The sequence below is a fragment of the Microplitis demolitor genome, chromosome 5 (genome assembly GCF_026212275.2).
Source record: "Microplitis demolitor isolate Queensland-Clemson2020A chromosome 5, iyMicDemo2.1a, whole genome shotgun sequence".
In the NCBI taxonomy this organism is placed as follows: Eukaryota; Metazoa; Arthropoda; class Insecta; order Hymenoptera; family Braconidae; genus Microplitis; species Microplitis demolitor.
In genome coordinates, this window is record NC_068549.1 from 12,316,690 (window position 1) to 12,336,839 (window position 20,150).

Sequence of the window (20,150 nt, forward strand, 5' to 3'; positions counted from 1 at the left end):
AAAAATTAGTTTGAATAATCACCAATATTCATTCGATGATTTCATTGTTTGTTTTTAGTTTAAGTTGAGCATGAATACGTGGAGTGAATTTTTGCATTTACATTAAGATTAAAAAAAATTTAATAACTCAGAAATTTATTTTTGCTTATCATTAATTTTCAGCAATTCTTGAAAAACTACAACGCCACAAAAGACTACGCTTGGATAGAGAGAATAACCCCATTGCTAATATCCGTCGATGGATAGGAGACAGACTTAAAACAACTAAAAGCGCCAATCCAGATGTGATGAATCGATTTTTTGTGTCTCAAGAAATCGAAGAAGCGGAAATTATCAATAGTGACCTAGAAGACAAAAAAGAGAATGAGGAAGATGACTTAATAGAATTGTTAAGCGATTCTGATGCCGAATATGTTGAATCATACCACAGTGATCAGGAGTAAACTTTGCAATAATGCCTCACTTAATTATTAATTATAAATCAAATTAAAACATGTTCTAATTTTCAATTGTTACAAATTATTGGCTAAATCGAATTAAAACATGTTTTCGATTTTTGATTTTAATTAAATTGTTGAAAATGATCTATTTAATTTAATAAATTATTTGATTTGAGTTTATTTGTTTAAAATGAACTTCTAGATAGAACAATAATTAAAAAAATTTATTATTTGTCCTTTCAATAAAATATGGTTTTAGAATGAAAAAAATGAAAAAAAAGAAAATTGAAATTTTGAACTTATTGTTTAATAATTTAAGGTGAACTTTTTTTTATAACATAGACTTCAATGATAATGGAATCAAAAAAATTATATTCGTAATGCTCTCAAAATATTTGTCTTTCTGATTTGTCAAGGATGAAAGCCATTAACTAATCAATTATTTTTGTAATTATTAATTATTATTTTTCAAATGATTTAAAAAATATATGTACTTAATTATCGGTATTTTTAGCCAATGATTCACAGAAAAAAAGGTTGACTTGGCCCAACATAATTTTTGCCTTTATTTTTTTATTCTTGGGCTGAGTAATTGGGTTTTTTTTAATCCGAGAACATTTTCTTCGACTAATATTATAAAAATATTGTATCAAGATTAATTAAATTTTAATTCAAGTTAAATAATCTTGGTTTAAGAATATTTATTTCAAGTCAAATATATTTTGTTTCTAACCAAGTAAAAAAAACTATCAAAACAAGATACTTTTCTGTCTTGCTTGGTGAGTATAGTAAATTGTCACAATATATATCAACATCTCAAACCAAGAACTTTTTTTTGCGTGACAGAAGAACACTTACTCTCAGTTTGAGAAAACTACATTATCGACTCAAGACAACGGTCTATTGTAATGAGAAAATTTTAATTTTGATTTAAATAAATTATAATCTTAGCTTAATAAAATAACTTTTTTTGAATCATGCAAATATTTACTTAACGGAAGACATAAAATTCTCCCATTGATGATTTTTTTTCTTGACTTAAAAAAATTCTAGTCTCGATTCAAGAAAATAAATGACTCTACTTAAAAAAATATATCGACCTATATTTTTCAGTGAATCTAACCTAATATAAATATTAAATATTGTCAAGTAGGAAAGTGTATGCGTATATTTAGAACACCGCAATACAGCAGTAGAGAGGATAACAAATAAACTCTCTCTATTAAATAGCTTATGAACGAATTGAGAAAAATAAATTGTTCGCTCATGGTAGGAATCGAACCTAGACCGGTTCGGCATCACGCGAGAGCTTTACCGGTTATGCTTCCCGACCATTTCCTGAACATTTGTTCACTTTACCCATATCTAGTTAGTACACTGTACAAGGTAGAGTCTAAACTACCGCCACTTTAGTATAGTACAGTTAGCTTTCCCAAGAGAATTTTTGCGTTGAGCCGTGAGCGCAGTTGCTGTTGGTTCAAACGTCTACGCTTACTTGCCGCAACACAACAAATACTTAAGCCAAGATATTTCTTCCCATTGAACCGAGTACTTTTAATTCTTGACTCGAGTTACAAATCATCTCAATTCAAAATAAATTATTCTTCAAGAAAGAATATTTTACTTTTCGGACAATTGATTATAGATTGGGGCAAAATATTTATTTTTCTCACTTTAAGTAAATATTTTTTACTTCAAGAAACATATATTATATTGGTTGAATAAAAAAAAAATCTTATGCCAAGATGACTAAATTTAAGAAAATTTTGCTCTTGAACCAAGAAAGTTTTCGTTTTCATTCAAAATTGCAAAAAATGTTCTTGCGGCAAGAAAAAATTTCTTACGCCAAGATATCCTTTTTTTCTGTGTTGATAAAAAATTTTCATAGAGAAGCAAATTAAATTTTTTCACCATACGTAAGTATTGATAACATAAATTTGACAACACCTCCTAGCTCAAATCAAGCGCATTTATTTATTATTATTTAAATATTTATATTGTTATGTCCAACTAGTAGCTTGTACTGTGATGTTGGACAAGTTATCATAATTATTATTTTCGGCCCTAGTCTTTCGACCAATAGACCGGGATCACACTGAGTAATTATCTGGAAGGGTTTTCGAAATAAAAAAAATGTTGTAAATATGAATTCAACTATTATATATTCTACAATTAAAATTTCTAATGCTATGATTACAGTAGATTTTAAAATTTGAAATATTTGATTAATGTATTAGGAGGCGACCCGCCAACGCTAATTACATAGACACAAAATTATCATAAATTCAAAATTAATACGGGGATAAAGGTGGCCACGTGCTTATTCTTTCTAGTATAATGAGAATATTTCAATAAAATATTCGCTATGAGATTACTTCAATAACGTAAAATGTTTCGTAAGAAATTTTGTTGGTTGGAAACTTGTTTGATTACAAAGAAAATTTAACTTAAATTTACAGTATCTGAAGTTGTTTAGTCTGGAGTATACTTCTGGCTTACACTAAGTTTACTGTACTATACTATTCGCGGTTACAATTTGATTTGACGTAAACTTGATATTTTTAATTTAATTATTCACTAACTGAAACAATATTTACTTAACACTAATATATAGTTATAAAATAAAGTGTGAGGACACTTGAACAACTAAATAAAACAACAAAGTGTGAGAACACTTGTAAAAAAAAAATAGTACGGAACTGGTGTGAAGTGTGAGAACACTTGTAAAAGAAAACTAGTACGGAACTAGTAAATACTTTTCTGTCGTTACTGACCCGGAACTAACAACTGAGAGTGATTGATGTGTGTCTATACTTTTTATATTTTCCGATCGGGTCCTATTTGGTGGATCATTTGGGGGAAAACTGTGTCCAATCGGAACTCAGTTCCCTTGGGTCCTTTCCCTTTCCCTAGGATTTTCCGCTAGGTAAATGGTAAAAGCATACCCTGATGCGGGCCTATGTGTGTGCGCATCCACACATACACCCACATACACAATATTCTATGATATTGTAACTTATTTATAATAATAGAAATTTATATCTATTTTATAAATTTTCCTTATGACTATTTACTTTTATTTATTTATATAAATTTTCATTTATTTAAGTTTTATTGGTTTAATTATTTACTTATTCAAAAAAAATTTATATCTGTTTGCATGAATCTTTTCTTATGTAAATTCTATTAATTAATTTATATGTTCATATAAAACTTTATAATTTTTTCTCATAGTTTTACTTCTTTAAATTTTATTAATTTATTTAATTATTTATGTAAAATTTTATATTTACTTTCTTAATTTTCATTTATTTGAATTTCATTAATTTATTTGATTATTTATGGAAAATTTTATATTTACTCTCTTAATTTTCATTTATTTGAATTTTATTAATTTATTTAATTATTTATGAAAAATTTTTCATTTACTCTTATAATTTTCATTTATTTGGATTTTCTTAACTAACTTATTTATTTGAATATTCTGGACCGCGTGTCATTAAATTCATTTTTTTTATGCATCTGTTTTACGTTTACGTGGACACAAAAATTTTTATCTACAAAAATGCACTCAAAATATAAGTGCTTATAAGATTATGTTCTTTGTCTATTTTATTTATTTAACAATGAGTCATCGTTAAACTTTCAATTTTTCTTTTAAAATATTTTAAGTACACTTTTGTTGATAAAATATTTTTGTTAATTTTTACGGAAAGTGTTTCCAGATGTTCTTTGGGCCTTCATTCTATTGTGACCCGAGGGGTCATAAAAAATGCATTTGGTTGTTTGCTTTAGGATTTCTACGTGCGTCAGAGCAAACAAATTTACTAATTCTAAACATTTTACAACTACATTATTTCTTATCACTCTAGGGTTATAAATAAAAAAAAAAAAAAGAGAAATAATAATGTTCAGCTTTTGAGCTGGACGTAACAATATTATTTTGATAGATTATTTTAGTATGATTTAATTATAAATTTATTGATATTATTGTTTATTAGAGCATACATAAAAATATCGACCGAAGGGAGAGTAAGTCGATATAGTGGGGATAAAAATCAATATTTTTCTCCAGCCACGTGGTGCACTGAAATAATTATTATGTTATCGTTTAAAGGATTAATAACTATTATGTTTATGTTGATGAATAGGAAATATTATTTAATTTATTATTATAACATAACTCAGGTCATTTAATGATTTTGAATATATTATTTCAATTGAAAATTTCGGGTCCGAGGTCATGAAAGGGGATAACACGGGAGTGATACCCCTCCCTCGGAAAAATCAACGAAAAATAATCAGAGAGGACCGGGATTTTGTAAAGATAGGACGTGTTGTTGTCCGTGATTATTTTTGAGTAAATTGTTCTGGCCCAGTAGCCTTAATGAAATAATTACAGAGTTTAAGTTTGTTTAATTCGAATAATTAGTATCTTATTATATTAATTCAAAAGTATAGTTTGAGTATTGTTTATGGTTAAATAGTTCCAGAAGTAAATTATTATCAACGTCGGTAAGTCAATTGTATCATCATTTGTTGCATCGGCTATCGCTGGTCCTTTAGTAGAGTTGATCGCGATAAAGAATTGATAAATAGTTGAACCTGAGTTATTGTTATAATAAGTTGAATATATTCGGCGTCCGTCACGACATTTGGGTGCATATGTACTAAGACGAGTCGAGTAAATTTCTTAGGAGATTAGACAAGGATAGCGTATGTAGCTCCTTGTCTTACAATAGTACTTAAAATATTATTTCTCTGGGTAAAATTTATTTTATAATTTAATGGTATGCAACCCAGTGTTGCCGAATATGTATTGGGTACCCGCGTCTTTTTCTCCCCAGAGTAAATAATATAAGATAAAGAAGAAGATTAGTATTGTGTTATTTGTTCACAATCTATATTAATTATATTGGTTAAAAATTTGTAATTTTATTTCCTCAGAGGATAATTTTATAATATTATTTAAATTGAATTGATTATTATTAGTATTTGGCTTCTATGAGCATATGATTATTTAATAAAATCTTATTATAAAGAGTTAATTATATTAATTATTTGGGTATTGTAATCATTTGTTGAGTTAATTTAAATATATTTTGAATTAAATTATTTCGTAAAAGGAATCCAGTGATAGCCAATATTTATTTGTTTGTTTCCTGGATATATTTAGTAGTAATTATTACTTATTATTATTTTTGTTCATTATATATTTGTTTAGTTGTCATTCCGCTTGGTGCATACATTCTCACTCGAAATTTTGTCCCGTGATCTCTCCCCTGATTGGTTATAATTTTTGTCCGTTTTGTAAAAACGGGCTGGTGCTCTCGTGCACTAACCCAGCCTGAGGAGCTGGTCTAGGCACACCTTTAATTTATTTATAATTATTTATTATTTTTGGTTATAATTATTATCGTCATTTATAATTTTTTTAATACACTTGGGTGACTACATACAATTCCGGGTTTGTTTCACGTCTCCGTCGTTATAAGTGAATGGAAGAAATTTTTGTTGCGATTTTAACGGCAACTTTACTACTTTCGTTGAATATATCAATATTCTATCAAGACAACTAAAAAATATAGCTGTCAGATAATTATTAACTGCCAACATTTTTAAACAAAAAATACTAAGTAAATAGTAAACAAAAAAAATCCATTCTCGATCTTAGAATACTTCTTATAATTTTTTTCTAGACATGAATGAAATTATTATAAGTCCACGATTTAATCTAGTTTTGTCCTTCTGTATCGCAATTGTTTTTTAAAACAGCAGATCAAAAACAGCTTAAAATTTTTATAAAAGATCAAAAACAGATTAACTAGTTCAAATACAGACCAATTACTCTAAATGCAGTGCAGTTAGACTAAAACCAGACCAAATTTTCCGACCCGAGGCTCCATTTATGGCCATATATGCTACATGTATTAACCATATTCGGCTATGCATGGCCATGTACGATTCATTTTTCACGGGCTGTAAACGAAATCAAATAATTTTGAGTTGTTTGTTTACAAGATGCAACGTCGTCAATTGACGCTGAGTTAATTACACCATGTTCTAAATAAATCACTGAGTTCTTCTTCTCCAAATGAAAAAATTGAAATAATTTTTATCGAGGCATGATTGAAATACTACACATTTATTTTTTGAACATGCATAATTTTTATTGAAAAAAATTATCATTTACTGACATAATAATAATCTAGTACTTTTTAATTATATTCTGATATAAATATTTTTGACTATTTAAAATTGTGGTGTAACATAATATAAATTAATTACATGACGATTATGTGTACAAATCATTTTAATCAGAATTTATTATTATATACTGACAGAATTATAATGAGTTCTATAAAAATTATAGTTTTCATACTAATTATATGTTGAATTTGAACCATACTATCTTTTAAAAATAATTGGGAAATTTTCAGTTATTAGAGCTAATAATACCATTAGTCTAGTCAAGAAGTTAGTTGTCTGCGAAAAATCGTTAGGCCACTCTTAAAAATATAGTGATTGGTGCATTGAATTCAAAATTTAATTCTGGAAAATGAATATTTTTTCATTTATCGGCGATGAAAAATTTTATTTGTTATAAACAAAAAACGAAGAGACAAAAAGGGAGTCTCTGTTTTGTAACTGTAGAGTGGTGCGGTGGGTAAGGTCCACAATAGATGAATAGTAATTGTTCAGTCACGAGCTTGATTAATTGAATCAAGCTTCGTGCATTTTCGCTCGGTTCGGGAGTTGCCGAACTCGCTACTGACTGAAGGTCAGAATAGTGCCGGGTCACTCGCTATTTGGGCCCGGCACATACAATTTATAACTCAGGATCGTGTCAAGACATCCTGAGAACCCGCTACAAGCTGACCAATCACAAAATTCGTTTTATATTGGTCAGCCTATGAGAGAGCTCGCTATCAACTGATACCTGTTGGCGCGCTTTTAAGCCAATAGGAAAATTCGTTATATGCAGCAAGGCTGCCACGTCGACACCAAGCTTCTCGACGATTCAACGACGCTACCATTATTCATTCTACAACTATCTGTCTAACCGCTTCGCTCAGACGATTCTACAACGTGTCTTTGCTACGTGCAACCTCGTGCTTGAACCGCTTCAGTAATTAACTTGTGTGAAATTATAACTAAATCGCTACGCTAAATTATCCTCAATATTCAGACAGTATATCAAGGCTGCTATTTATTGAGAATAAATAAATTGTTCTTTCGCTAATAATTAATTGCTAATTAATTATTGCTGACTTAACCGCTACTGACCACGTGTCAATTTATACGTGACTAAAATAACTGTGAGTTTGCATTCGCTATCGCGTATTATTTTCTAGTCGCATTCGCTTGAACATAAGTTCTCATAATTTTTAAGGTGTAAATAAATCTATAATTTATTTTGTGATAAAATTTGTGTAATTTTTAATTGTTTAAGTAACCTCACCTAAACCAGATCCAATTAGTTTATTCGCTCATTTTACAGTAATTAATAAAACGGTTGCGTATAAACATTTAACGTATAAACTCAATGAACACATATACAATAACGAAGAAAAATAGTATATGTCTGTGCTGTACTGTATGTATGTAAAATGTGTAACAAAATGCGCATTCGCGTGTGTAAGTGTCTATGCGTAAGCAAAAATTGTCTGATGTTATAATTCCCGCAGTAGCTATACCTTCAAAAATATTGAAGATATCTGTAATTTGGAAAAAGATCCTAAAAGAGGAGAAAATCCTTGTTAAATAAGTTTCAACTCCCGGAGTTGTAGCTTCATTATTTATAATTTTAATTTAACGCTGAAAGCTGGGATCCGCGCGGCCATTTCGGCACCTAGGCGTCGCCGCCAAGCAAAGTATGTATTACAAAATAGTTTTTTTTATACCATTAAATATTAATTTAAACATCTGAATAAGTTTTAGTGTCATCTAGACACTTGAAGGAATATAGTCCTGCAAAGAAAAATTTTTTAGCTTGATTTTTGTTTAAGTTATTTAAATGTTAATTAAAAAATTTTTCGAAAACTTGCGTCTTGAGAAATCTCTTATAAAAGTTTAAAAAATGTGTCTAATTTTTTTTTCTTTCGGGGTCTCTTGTTATATAAATAATGAACAAGATTCCATTGTGAACGTTTATAAACGTTTTTTTTTTAATATATTGCGTTTAGTAGCTTGGCTGAAAAATTTTTAACATTAATTGATGAAAAATTTATTACAAACAAATAGACCAATTGAATATTTTTGAATTTTTTTTTTTGTTATTATATTGTCTTAGAAAAATAATGATTTAAAAAGGAAAGAAAATTTTCTTCAAAAAATTTTGTAATTGTTTTTTTCATTTATCCACGCTTTAAAATATTTATTAAAGAAACTTTTTTTTTCTTTCCATTATCATTTACAATTCTTGATATAATTAGGGCGGAATTTTTTTTTTTTGTGTTGAATTCTCTGTACAAAAATTAATCTTTATTCTAATATATTTTTGTTGAGGGGCAAGGTCCATATTGCTAGTATATTTCAGAATGTACCAGAATGTATTAGCTATACTAATGAACATTGCCGAATTATCTATAGTGGTTAGTTCTTACCAGTACACCAGCCTAAACGGACGTATATCTTGTACTTACATATACATTGTAACATACGTAGAATATACTTAACGTTATAAGCAAGAATACATATATCTTTTATTTATTAATAACCTGCTCGTCATTATCGTCAGGTTATGGGCCCAGATAACGCGGGTATCCCATTGTAAAAATTGGAGCAGTTATTAATTAAATAAAGAAGTTATTTAGAAGCACGTGAAAAGCACCCGAGAAGCATCAAAAATTCCGATAGCGTAGAGTGGCGCGGAATTCGTCAATGTGATACACTAGGCGTAAAAGCTCGGACATTTTTGGTGGAAAAACCGCTGTGTGTTGTGACTGGCGTAAGAAGTTGTTAGTGTCAATTTTTGTGGTTATTAAGTGAACAGTAAAATGGCTTTTTTAATAAAAATTGATCCCCTTACCAGAAAGAACTACCAGTCGTGAGAAACACACATGAAGGGTATTCTCATGAGTCATGAAACGTGGGAGTATGTCGTTAGCGAAAAGACCAAACCAGCGTCAGGACCAGAGGAAATTGCAGCGTGGGTCAAAAAGGACCGAAGAGCTATGGCAGATCTTTTGATTGCTTTGGGGACAGACGAGGCAGCAGCGTATGATGACTTGGACGTCGAAGGAAATCTGGAATAAGATCAAGGCGACGTATGAATCTGGGGGACCAGCGCGAAAAGCGTACTTGCTGGAAAAGCTGACTTTTTCGAGGATGACAGAGGGGGATGATGTGAGGAGACACATCACCGAGTTAATAATGACAGTGATAAAACTGCGAGAAGTCAAGCTGGAGATAGTCGAAGCGATGTTGGTGATCTTGTTGTTAAACAGCTTACCAGAAAGTTATACACTATTTAAGACATCGATAGAAACATAGAAGGAGTTACCATCACTGGACGATGCCAACTAAAGATAAATAAATGGCATGGAAAGTTGGGGCGTGTAAATGAGCGAGACCTGAAGCTCATGGCCAAAAATAAATTGGTGTACGGCTTGACAATAAGCGATAGTGAAAAGTTATCAGAGTTAGACGTGTGTATACAAGAAAAGCAGACCAGATTACCTTTTCCCAAGACCAGTGAACAGAGAACTCAGAAATTATTAGAGTTAGTGCATTCAGACGTTTGCGGACCAAGGCGACATGCGTATGGCTCAGGGAAAAGATACTTTGTTACTTTATTGATGACAAGTCAAGATGAAGTCAAATGTACTTCATGAAAAATAAATCTGAAGTCCTAGAGAAGTTCAAGGAATACAAGAACGAGGTGGAAAACTAGACTGGGGAAAGAATAAAAAGGCGTTACAATCAGACAACGGAAAGAAGTATTGTAACTGGGAATTTAACGAATATCTACGGAATTCGGAGAAGACTGACTGCACCTCACCCCCCAACAGAACGGAATTGCAGAGAGAAACACTGATAGATATTGTACGATGTATTATGCGGCAGGCAGGGGCACCCCTTCACCTGTGGGTCGAGGCGTTAAGCAACGCAAACTATACAAGAAATAGATGCCTGACCAGTGTGTGAAACGGAGAAATACCGTATTGTGTGTGGTAGGGAAAACCTCTCACGGTTAAACACATACAAGTGTTTGGAACGTAGGCTTTCGTCTTGGATAAAAACGAAAGCGCGGGAAACTAGATTTCAGGTCAGTACCAAGAGTGTTCGTAGGATATGCACTTACCTCGAAGGCATATCGTATCTATTTACCGCGAGGTAGATCAGTAAAAACTACACGGGACGTGAAGTTTGTCCACCAGATTGGTTTTAAGAGCGAATATAAGGAAATATTTTAAAACGCGAGAAACACCGAGGCCATAGAGGAGCAGTGTAAAGAGCAGTGCGGGGAACTCGAGATGCCGAGGTAAGAGCCGAAGAAGCCCGAACCAGAAAAGAAAGAAGAGAGACCACAAAAAAAGAGAAGGGCAACAAAGTCATGAGAAGGTGTAAATTTACCAAGCAAGAGAGGCCGGGGACGTCCGATGTATATTGGAACAGGATCGGTAGGAAGACAGAGGAAAATATAGTTCACAATACCAGACGAACAGAGTGGGCAGGACCACGGAGCTGCAAGCGAAGAAGAGAATGAAGAAAAAGAGGATAATGTGATGGACGAAGATGTATTCACATATCTAACAGTGACAGAAAATCCTACTACATGGAAACAAGCGAGCAAGACAGAAAATGCGGACTCATGGAAGAGCGCATTAGAAGAAGAGATGCTAGCGGGAAGTGACAGTGTGTGTGTTCTGAAAAAGTCGTTGTATGGGTTGCGCCAAGCCCGGGTTGAGTGGCATAGAAAATTAGTAGATAGACTAAATGTATTAGGATTCAATACAGTGCCACACGATAAATGTTTATTTGTTAAACGGAAAGGTGACAGAGTGGTGTATATAGCAATATACGTTGATGATATCTTATTAGCTCGTGACGACGAGGCCTGGATAAGTGAAATTAGGAAAGCGTTGTCAAAGTCATTCGAGACTAAAGATCTCGGGGTATCTAAAAGCTGTATAGGAATTGAGTTTGAGTGGGACGAAAAGTAACGTGTGTTCTTGAGACTAAGACACTATACCAGGGCCGCACTTAAACGTTTCAGGATGGATGAGTATAAAACGATAGACACACTCATTGAGGCTAAATGTAATTTAGTAAAACCAGAATATGCAAGTGCGTCAGAAATGAATAAGTTTTCGTACCAGAGTTTGATCGGAGCGTTGTTGTATCTTGCGATAATTACCAAGCCAGATATAATTTACGCTGTTAATTATTTCAGTCAATTCAATACCAATTGCAATGTCAAGCATTGGAAAGCCGCGAAAAGGGTTTTGAGGTATTTGAAGGGTACAATAAACGACAGGTTGAGATTCGAGCGAACCGGGCTAGCTCTATTTGCTGTTGTAGATGCTAACTGGGGAGGGGACTCACAGGATCGTAAGTCATGTACGGGGTATGGATTCATTCTGGCGGGATCCGTAATTAGCTGGGAGGCGCGAAGACAGAAAACAGTGGCGCTCTTAAGTACAGAGCCAGAGTATATGGCGGTAGTGGAGGCTACTAAAGAGACCCTATACTTGAAAGGCTTATGAGTTAGTTTGGGTATACAGGAAGACTCAGAAACTGTCACGATACTGAATTATAACCAGAGTGCAATCAGTATGATCGAGAACGATGTATATCATCAACGTACTAAGTATATAGATGTTAAAAATCATTTTGTAAGGAATGAGTATGCGAGTGGTGTGATAGATGTAAAATATTTGTGTACCGAAAGAATACCAGCGGATATGTTTACAAACGGTCCGAGCAATAATAAACAAAGAAAATTTGTGTAAAATATAGGCATGGTAAATTAGTGTGTGTGAGAACATGAATAAGTGTGCACGCACTATGTATCTTGAGAGAGGGTGTTGAGGGGCAAGGTCCATAGTGCTAGTACATTCCAGAATGTACCAGAATGTAGTAGCTATACTAATGACGATTGCCGAATTATCTATAGTGGTTACCCGGGAAAAAAAAATTATATATAATTAGATATAATCATATATAATTATATAAAATTCTATATAATTTTGTATATTTTTATATGATTATATCTAATTTCTAAAAAATTTTTATGTTTAATTATATATAAAAATATATAATTATATATGAATATATATAATTATATAAATTCATATATAGTCTTATGGAACTATAGATATATTTATATATAATTATATAAATGTTCCTAATTTAATTATATAAAAATATGTATAATCATTAGGGCCAGAGACTTCGTGTGGAAGGGGAAATATTAATACATGTAAAAAAAAAAAAATACGTGCGATCGGCAGCATTCGTTTATCAGTAATGTTCAGGTTTAATAACTGTAACAGGGTAAATTCGAATTTACCGCGTTACACTTAAGTCCAAAATGAAATCCATTATGTGTACTGTCGGTCATGTGACATTACCACCCAGGGTATTCCGGGTAGGTAGCGACTAGTCGTCCGGAAGTGAAAATTTCAATTGCTCGACCGTCAACCCCACTTAGTAGGAAAGAAAGACAACCAAAGTCAAGAAGTGAGGGAGCAATTATAACGGGGACCGAAATGAGAATCGGGCATTAGTGACCGGAACGACCAGACCGAACGGACCTAGTCTAGTCGAGGAAAAGTTCAACAGCTGAGGAGACGCTACGATAGGACTCCATTATAACCACCGATATTTAGACGCTGCGAATTTATGTTAGCTAAAATTATTTAATTGAGAGCTTGTGTCTTACTGTGGAACCGAGCGATAAATTATTCAAATCTTTTATCAGATACCAGGCGGTTAGCCGGTATCTATTATAAATATTACTGATTGCGTCTGATTAAGCAGGTTGAAGGAGAGAACGGGTAGAGGAGAGATTAAAGATAGAGAAAGAGGAGAGACAAGGGACGAATACTGGAACGAGACGGAAAATTTACAATCACCAGACCAGACCAGGACGAGACCAAGACAAACACAACGACGAGAAAGGAACCAAAGAGTTAAATTGTTGTAAAGGTATTTATTTAAAATTTTTCCAGACAGGAAGCCGGAAAATTTTAATTAATACATTGTCGTACGTCTGGTAGCGTCGCGTCTTAGCGTTCAAAAATTTATTACTCGTAATTCAAATAATTAAATCCATAAAGCGAAAATTAATAATTTTAACCCGGAATTAACTATATAAAATAATTAATAAACGCCAGGCAGGTAGCCGGAGCCATTGCGTCAGTAAAATAATTCCAGGCTGGTAGCCGGAATTATTCTAGAAGTTTCCAGATAGGTCGAGTAACTCGCGCACCGGAACTGTCGCATCTAGTCATAGCCGCTAGTCAATTATTAATTAATTATGAGAAAAAATTAATAAAATTAATAAAATAAATAAAATCAAATAAAATTGTCTCGGAAAGATAAGAAAGGTCTGCGGTCAAAGTCGTCGGAAAATTAAATAGGAAAATTTAAGTAATTAAAGAAATTATAATCAATTAAGTAGAGGAAATAGTTAAGGAAAAGGCATAAATAAAATAAGAATAATTATCGTGGTGATAAAAGTACCTGAATCAAAATCCCCTCGAACAAATCATTTTATGGATATTTTGTGGAAAAAAAATTTAAAATATACTTCGAAAAAACGCCGTAAGAATAATCAACAACACGATCGGGATTTCTAATTAATAAAATAAAATTTATGAAAATATTATAAGAATAATAAATTACAAATAAATTTTTAACAAAAAACTTCTATAGTAATTACTTTCACCACAAAGGCTCAAGCTTGTGCGAATTTCCGCGAAACTTATAAATTAAATTGAAATTGTTCGAATTATTAATGAAAAACTGTTAAAATAACTGTGCATTAAAGTTTGACGATGAATATCTTTTAAACGGTTAATTTAATCGACTAATCATAAGAGACCATTTTTGTGATGCAGTGAAATTCCTATAAACCTATGGGGTGCACGTATCATAATAATTTTTTTTAACGAGTTATAAAATTCATAAGAAAAAATATATCTGCCTAAACATAATCAAACTCTAACTTTTAATAACCTTTGAACGGTGAGGCTTACAAAAAAATTGTAAAAAACCTTTTTTGTAGAGAATTCAATCTATATCTATAAAATGACAGGTCTTTTTTTTTGAACGCGCATCACGTTGAAACTACTGAATATTTTCACATGAAATTTACACCACAAAATTCTGCGTGTTTTGAAGAGAGTTTTTAGCTATATATTATTATGATTTTTATGATAAAATCTATATTTTCTTGAATTTCGTTTTAATAAATTTTATTGATTATCGATTGTTCTTTTTTTTTTTTCAAATAAAACAAAAGAACATAATATTCACACGGAGAAAAATTTTGGCTCGAAACCCACCAATTCTTATAATGCTGCCGACCAAACTTAAAACAGGAAGGGAAGCATCCAAAAAATTATTATGCTCATACGAAAAATTATTATGCTGTATCACAATACTTTCTACGCGCGAGAAACTTTTCGATAAGATTTAATTACAATTACTTTCATAAATTATAATAATCGTGATGCGGCATAATAATTTTTCGTATGAGCATAATAATTTTTCGTACGAGCATAATAATCTTTCGTATGAGCATAATAATTTTTTGGATGCTTCCCTTCCTGTTCGGAGTTTGGTCGACAGCATAATGGAAATTGGAATGTTTTAAGCCAACATTTTTCTCCGTGTATGGATCTGTCCTTTTTTTGGCTTTACATAATTTTATTTTATTTTCTAATTAAGGTAAAAGCCCCTATATCTGCTCAGTACCATTAGTCGATCGATTTAACTGTAAAGGCATTTTTCATAATTTTATTAAAAAAAATTTTAACTACAACAATTATTATTGATAAATAATTATTTGTAAGTGTAAATATATTGAATAATGATGTATCAAATTATTTTATCATGGATTACAAAATTGAATTAAACAACTGTTTCGGAAATCGCGCTCAGCTGGGCATTTTTTACTGCAACGTTTATTCGTTGGATTGAATTTAGGTTGCGTCAAATTTTTTAAGAATTTTTATAACTATATCTCACTAGATATATTTTAAAAATTCATGAAATTTCATATTATGAAAGAATAAAGTTGTATAATTTATAAATTATTTTCCAAATCAATAAACTTATCATAGTTTACTTGATATGGATTTCCAGTGAATATAGGGCTATGTGTTGGACGAGTAATGGTATATCACAACTTTTAGTGAGCGACTATGAGTACGCTCAACGACCTTATTCAAATAATTGATAATGAACATTATTTTTCAAACTAAAATTTTATTTTAATACTTAATACTACAAAAAATAACTATAAAATAAAAATATCATATTTCATTTTATTTATTAATTTATATTGAGTGATTTAATCTCACTCCAATGAAAAGTGAGTAGCTATATGGGCTTTTACCTTAATATTTTAAAAAGTACTGAAAATACTGATAATAATAATAATAATTATCATCAAATTAAATTTTTGTTTTAAAGTACAAAAATTTTTTTTTAAATGTCTGATAGTAATTTTAGAGTTGAGAAATTTTATTGTTATGCAAAAAATAGTTTTAATGAAAATTTATTTTCTTTACATATACTAGCTGCGAACGCCCTCTTCACTGGATTATTTTTTGGTAGTGCTTTTATTTATATGTTAAATTTTTTAGAATGCTCTGAAAATTCGAAAATGATCTGATAAGTTCTAAAATATTCGAATTTCGAACATTACTTCAAATTAATTCTGATCGTTCTAAACCATTTTTCGATCAGGTTGTTCCGATTATTTTCGTGTAATTCGTGTAATATATTTTCGTGTAATATATTTTTCAATTTTTATAACATTTTCCAACTTTTTAAAACAATCCAGAGCATCCAACATTCATGAAATAATTTTTAAGTAATTTAATATCTTGACATATATATTCGAATTGTCTAGAATGTTATATGATTTCCAAAACCTTGCGAAACATTCTAGACTATTTAGAATCATTTTTACGAGATTTGAATCAATTAATTATAATCTATAACATTCTAGACTAATTAGAATGAATGTCGAGTGATTTTAATCAACTAAGCGCGATTTGAAGTATTCTAGATATGTCTTGAAATTTTTAGAATAATCTAGAACATTCTAGAATCATTAGAATTCATGTCAAGTGATTTAAGTCAACTTAGTCCAATTCCCAGTATTCCAGATGTGTCTAGAAATTTTTTTAGATCAATAGAAATAATTCTTGACCAATTAGAATTAATCTTCAGTAATTGAGATCAACAAAAATCATTTTAGAGCATGCCAGATTAATGAGAATTAATTTTTGAATAATTCAGAACATTACTTTATGTTTGAGAACTGAAATTTTAAGATTATTCCAGATATGTCTAAATTATTATTGAAATTTCTAGAACAATTTACAACATTTTCACCCAATCATAGACACATTTTCGAAGTTCACCTTCTTTCAATCCCCATACCTTTCATACCTTTATAGTGATCAACTCGCAACCACCCCCTTGCACTGTGGGGGACTCATGACTACTACCACATACAAACAATATTCGTTCGTGATGGTTAATTTCAGCCACAAATCAAACTATAGGCACTAACACCTCTTTTTTTATATATAGAAGACAATTTCTATTAGCAATACATTTTTACTGCCCGCAAAGTGAGCGAGATTTGCTAGTTTCCTATAAATATATGAGACAAAATATTTTTTCCAAATAGTAAATACCGAGATATGAATTTTTTTTTTCTAATAATAAGTAAGAAATAAAAAATTGAGAGGCGGAGGACTTTCCTATTAAAATTAAGAGCTCATACTTGAAGAGAATTTTTTTTAGATGTCTACCAACCTATTTTTCAGAGTATAAAATGGAAAAAAAAGTAGTCGATTTTTTTGGCCCACCCTAATATATGTATATTAGAGTGCTTTTTATTTTTCAAACATTTTTCTTTTCTGAGCCTATATGAAAATTTTATTGTAGACGACAAAAAAAAAAATTCCTGAAAATTTTAGCCCTTAATTTTAATTTTAAGAGGTCGCTATCTATTTTTAAAGTTTTCCCATTTAAAAAGCATGGGAACGATATCACATTTTTTTTTTTAAATTCCTACCAAGGCAGTTTTTTAACAATTCACTCGTTTTTGAGCTTGTTTCATAGGGCTTGTAGTCCTCCTTAAAATTGATGTTAGTGACATAGATGCATTTACAACAGTTCAAAACTTATGAGACTTCAAACTTCAGACATTTCTATTTTCACCAAAAAATCATAATTAATTGCTATTATTATTCCAGCTATCAACTTTCTAGAAAAAATGTCATAGAACTTTTGTAATGTGTTAAATACTCTACACGAAATACCTAAAACAATTCAGTATTATCAACGTCATTGTTTATTTTTGTTAACTTTTCTCTTTTAAAGGGTTTTAGAATTATTTAGAATTATTTTCATTTTTTTCTCGTGACAAATTAAACTTTTGTACTCATCCTTTTTTTGGTATAAAATTAATCGAGATTGATCAATTTTTATGTAGTTCTATGATTTAACGTATCGATCGAAGCGCTAATAGTTTTCGAGGGTCTAAAATCTCAGTCTTTATGACTGAAATTGAATTACTTTCGTTTCAAGTAAAGCAATAAGTTAAGCAACGTTAAATTTAATGTTGCTTAACTTTGTTATTTCAAAACCGATTAAATAGTGAACTCTTTGTTTTTTGAAATTCCGGACATGATTAAAAAATAAAATGATAATAAAAAAACTAATATATTTGTGATTTGAAACGAAGGTTCTATGAAATTTTTTCTAGAAAGTTGATAGCTGGAATAATAATAGCCATTAATTATGATTTTTTGGTGAAAATAGAAATTTCTGAAGTTTGAAGTCTCATAAGTTTTGAACTGTTGTGAATGCATCTATGTCACTAACATCAATTTTAAGGAGGACTACATAGAAAAAAAGGATATCTTGGCGTAAGAAATTTTTTCTTGCCGCAAGAATATTTTTTGCGATTTTGAATGAAAACGAAAATTTTTTTGGTTCAAGAGCAAAATTTTCTTAAATTTAGTCATCTTGGCATAAGATTTTTGTTTATCCAACCAATATAATATATGTTTCTTGAAGTAAAAAATATTTTCTTAAAGTGAGAAAAATAAATATTTTGCCCCAATACATAATCAATTGTCCGAAAAGTAAAATATTCTTTCTTGAAGAATAATTTATTTTGAATTGAGATGATTTGTGACTCAAGTCAAGAATTAAAAGTACTCGATTCAATGGGAAGAAATATCTTGGCTTAAGTATTTGTTGTGTTGCGGCAAGTAAGCGTAGACGTTTGAACCAACATCAACTGCGCTCACGGCTCAACGCAAAAATTCTCTTGGGAAAGCTGACTGTACTATACTAAAGCGGCGGTAGTTTAGACTCTACATTGTACAGTGTGCTAACTAGATACGGGTAAAGTGAACGAATGTTCAGGAAATAATCGGGTAGCATAACTGGTAAAGCTCTCGCGTGATGCCGAATCGGTCTAGGTTCGATTCCTACCATGAGCAAACAATTTATTTTTCTCAATTCGTTCATAAGCCATTTAATCGAGAGAGTTTATTACTTATTCTCTCTACTGCTGTATTGCGATGTTCTAAATATACGCATACACTTTCCTGCTTGACAATATTTAATATTTATATTAGGTTAGATTCACTGAAAAATATAGGTCGATATATTTTTTTAAGTAGAGTCATTTATTTTCTTGAATCGAGACTAGAATTTTTTTAAGTCAAGAAAAAAAATCATCAATGGGAGAATTTTATGTCTTCCGTTAAGTAAATACTTGCATGATTCAAAAAAAGTTATTTTATTAAGCTAAGATTATAATTTATTTGAATCAAAATTAAAATTTTCTCATTACATTAGACCGTTGTCTTGAGTCGATAATGTAGTTTTCTCAAACTGAGAGTAAGTGTTCTTCTGTCACGCAAAAAAAAGTTCTTGGATTGAGATGTTGATATATATTGTGACAATTTACTATACTCACCAACCAAGACAGAAAAGTATCTTGTTTTGATAGTTTTTTTTTACTTGGTTAGAAACAAAATATATTTGACTTGAAATAAATATTCTTAAACCAAGATTATTCAACTTGAATTAAAATTTAATTAATCTTGATACAACATTTTTATAATATTAGTCGAAGAAAATGTTCTTGGATTAAAAAAAACCCAATTACTCAGCCCAAGAATAAAAAAATAAAGGCAAAAATTATGTTGGGCCAAGTCAACCTTTTTTTTTTGGGTATAAGCCCTATGAAACAAGCCCAAAAACGAGTGAATGGCTCAAAAACTGCCTTGGTAGGAATTTAAAAAAAAATGTGATATCGTTCCCATGCTTTTTAAATGGGAAAACTTTAAAAATAGATAGCGACCTCTTAAAATTAAAATTAAGGGCTAAAATTTTCAGGAAATTTTTTTTTTGTCGTCTACAATAAAATTTCCATATAGGCTAAGAAAAAAAAATGTTCGAAAAATAAAAAGCACCCTAATGTATATATATTAAGAC

General features: G+C 30.8%; 2 protein-coding genes across 2 annotated transcripts in view; one reads left to right on the forward strand and one right to left on the reverse strand.

Moving 5' to 3' along the window:
- Nucleotides 1-20,150, reverse strand: part of LOC103578002 (synapsin) — a 426,902-nt gene that overhangs the window by 299,915 nt on the left and 106,837 nt on the right. The gene's annotated exons all lie outside the window — the stretch shown is intronic.
- On the forward strand, nucleotides 11,663-12,151 carry LOC128667821 (uncharacterized). Its single transcript, XM_053739525.1, has one exon. The coding sequence runs from the start codon at nucleotides 11,663-11,665 to the stop codon at nucleotides 12,149-12,151; it is 489 nt and encodes a 162-aa protein (XP_053595500.1).

Excerpts from the sequence above, each read along its gene's own strand:
- LOC128667821 (XM_053739525.1), top strand. The coding sequence starts at position 11,663 with ATGGATGAGTATAAAACGATAGACACACTCATTGAGGCTAAATGTAAT.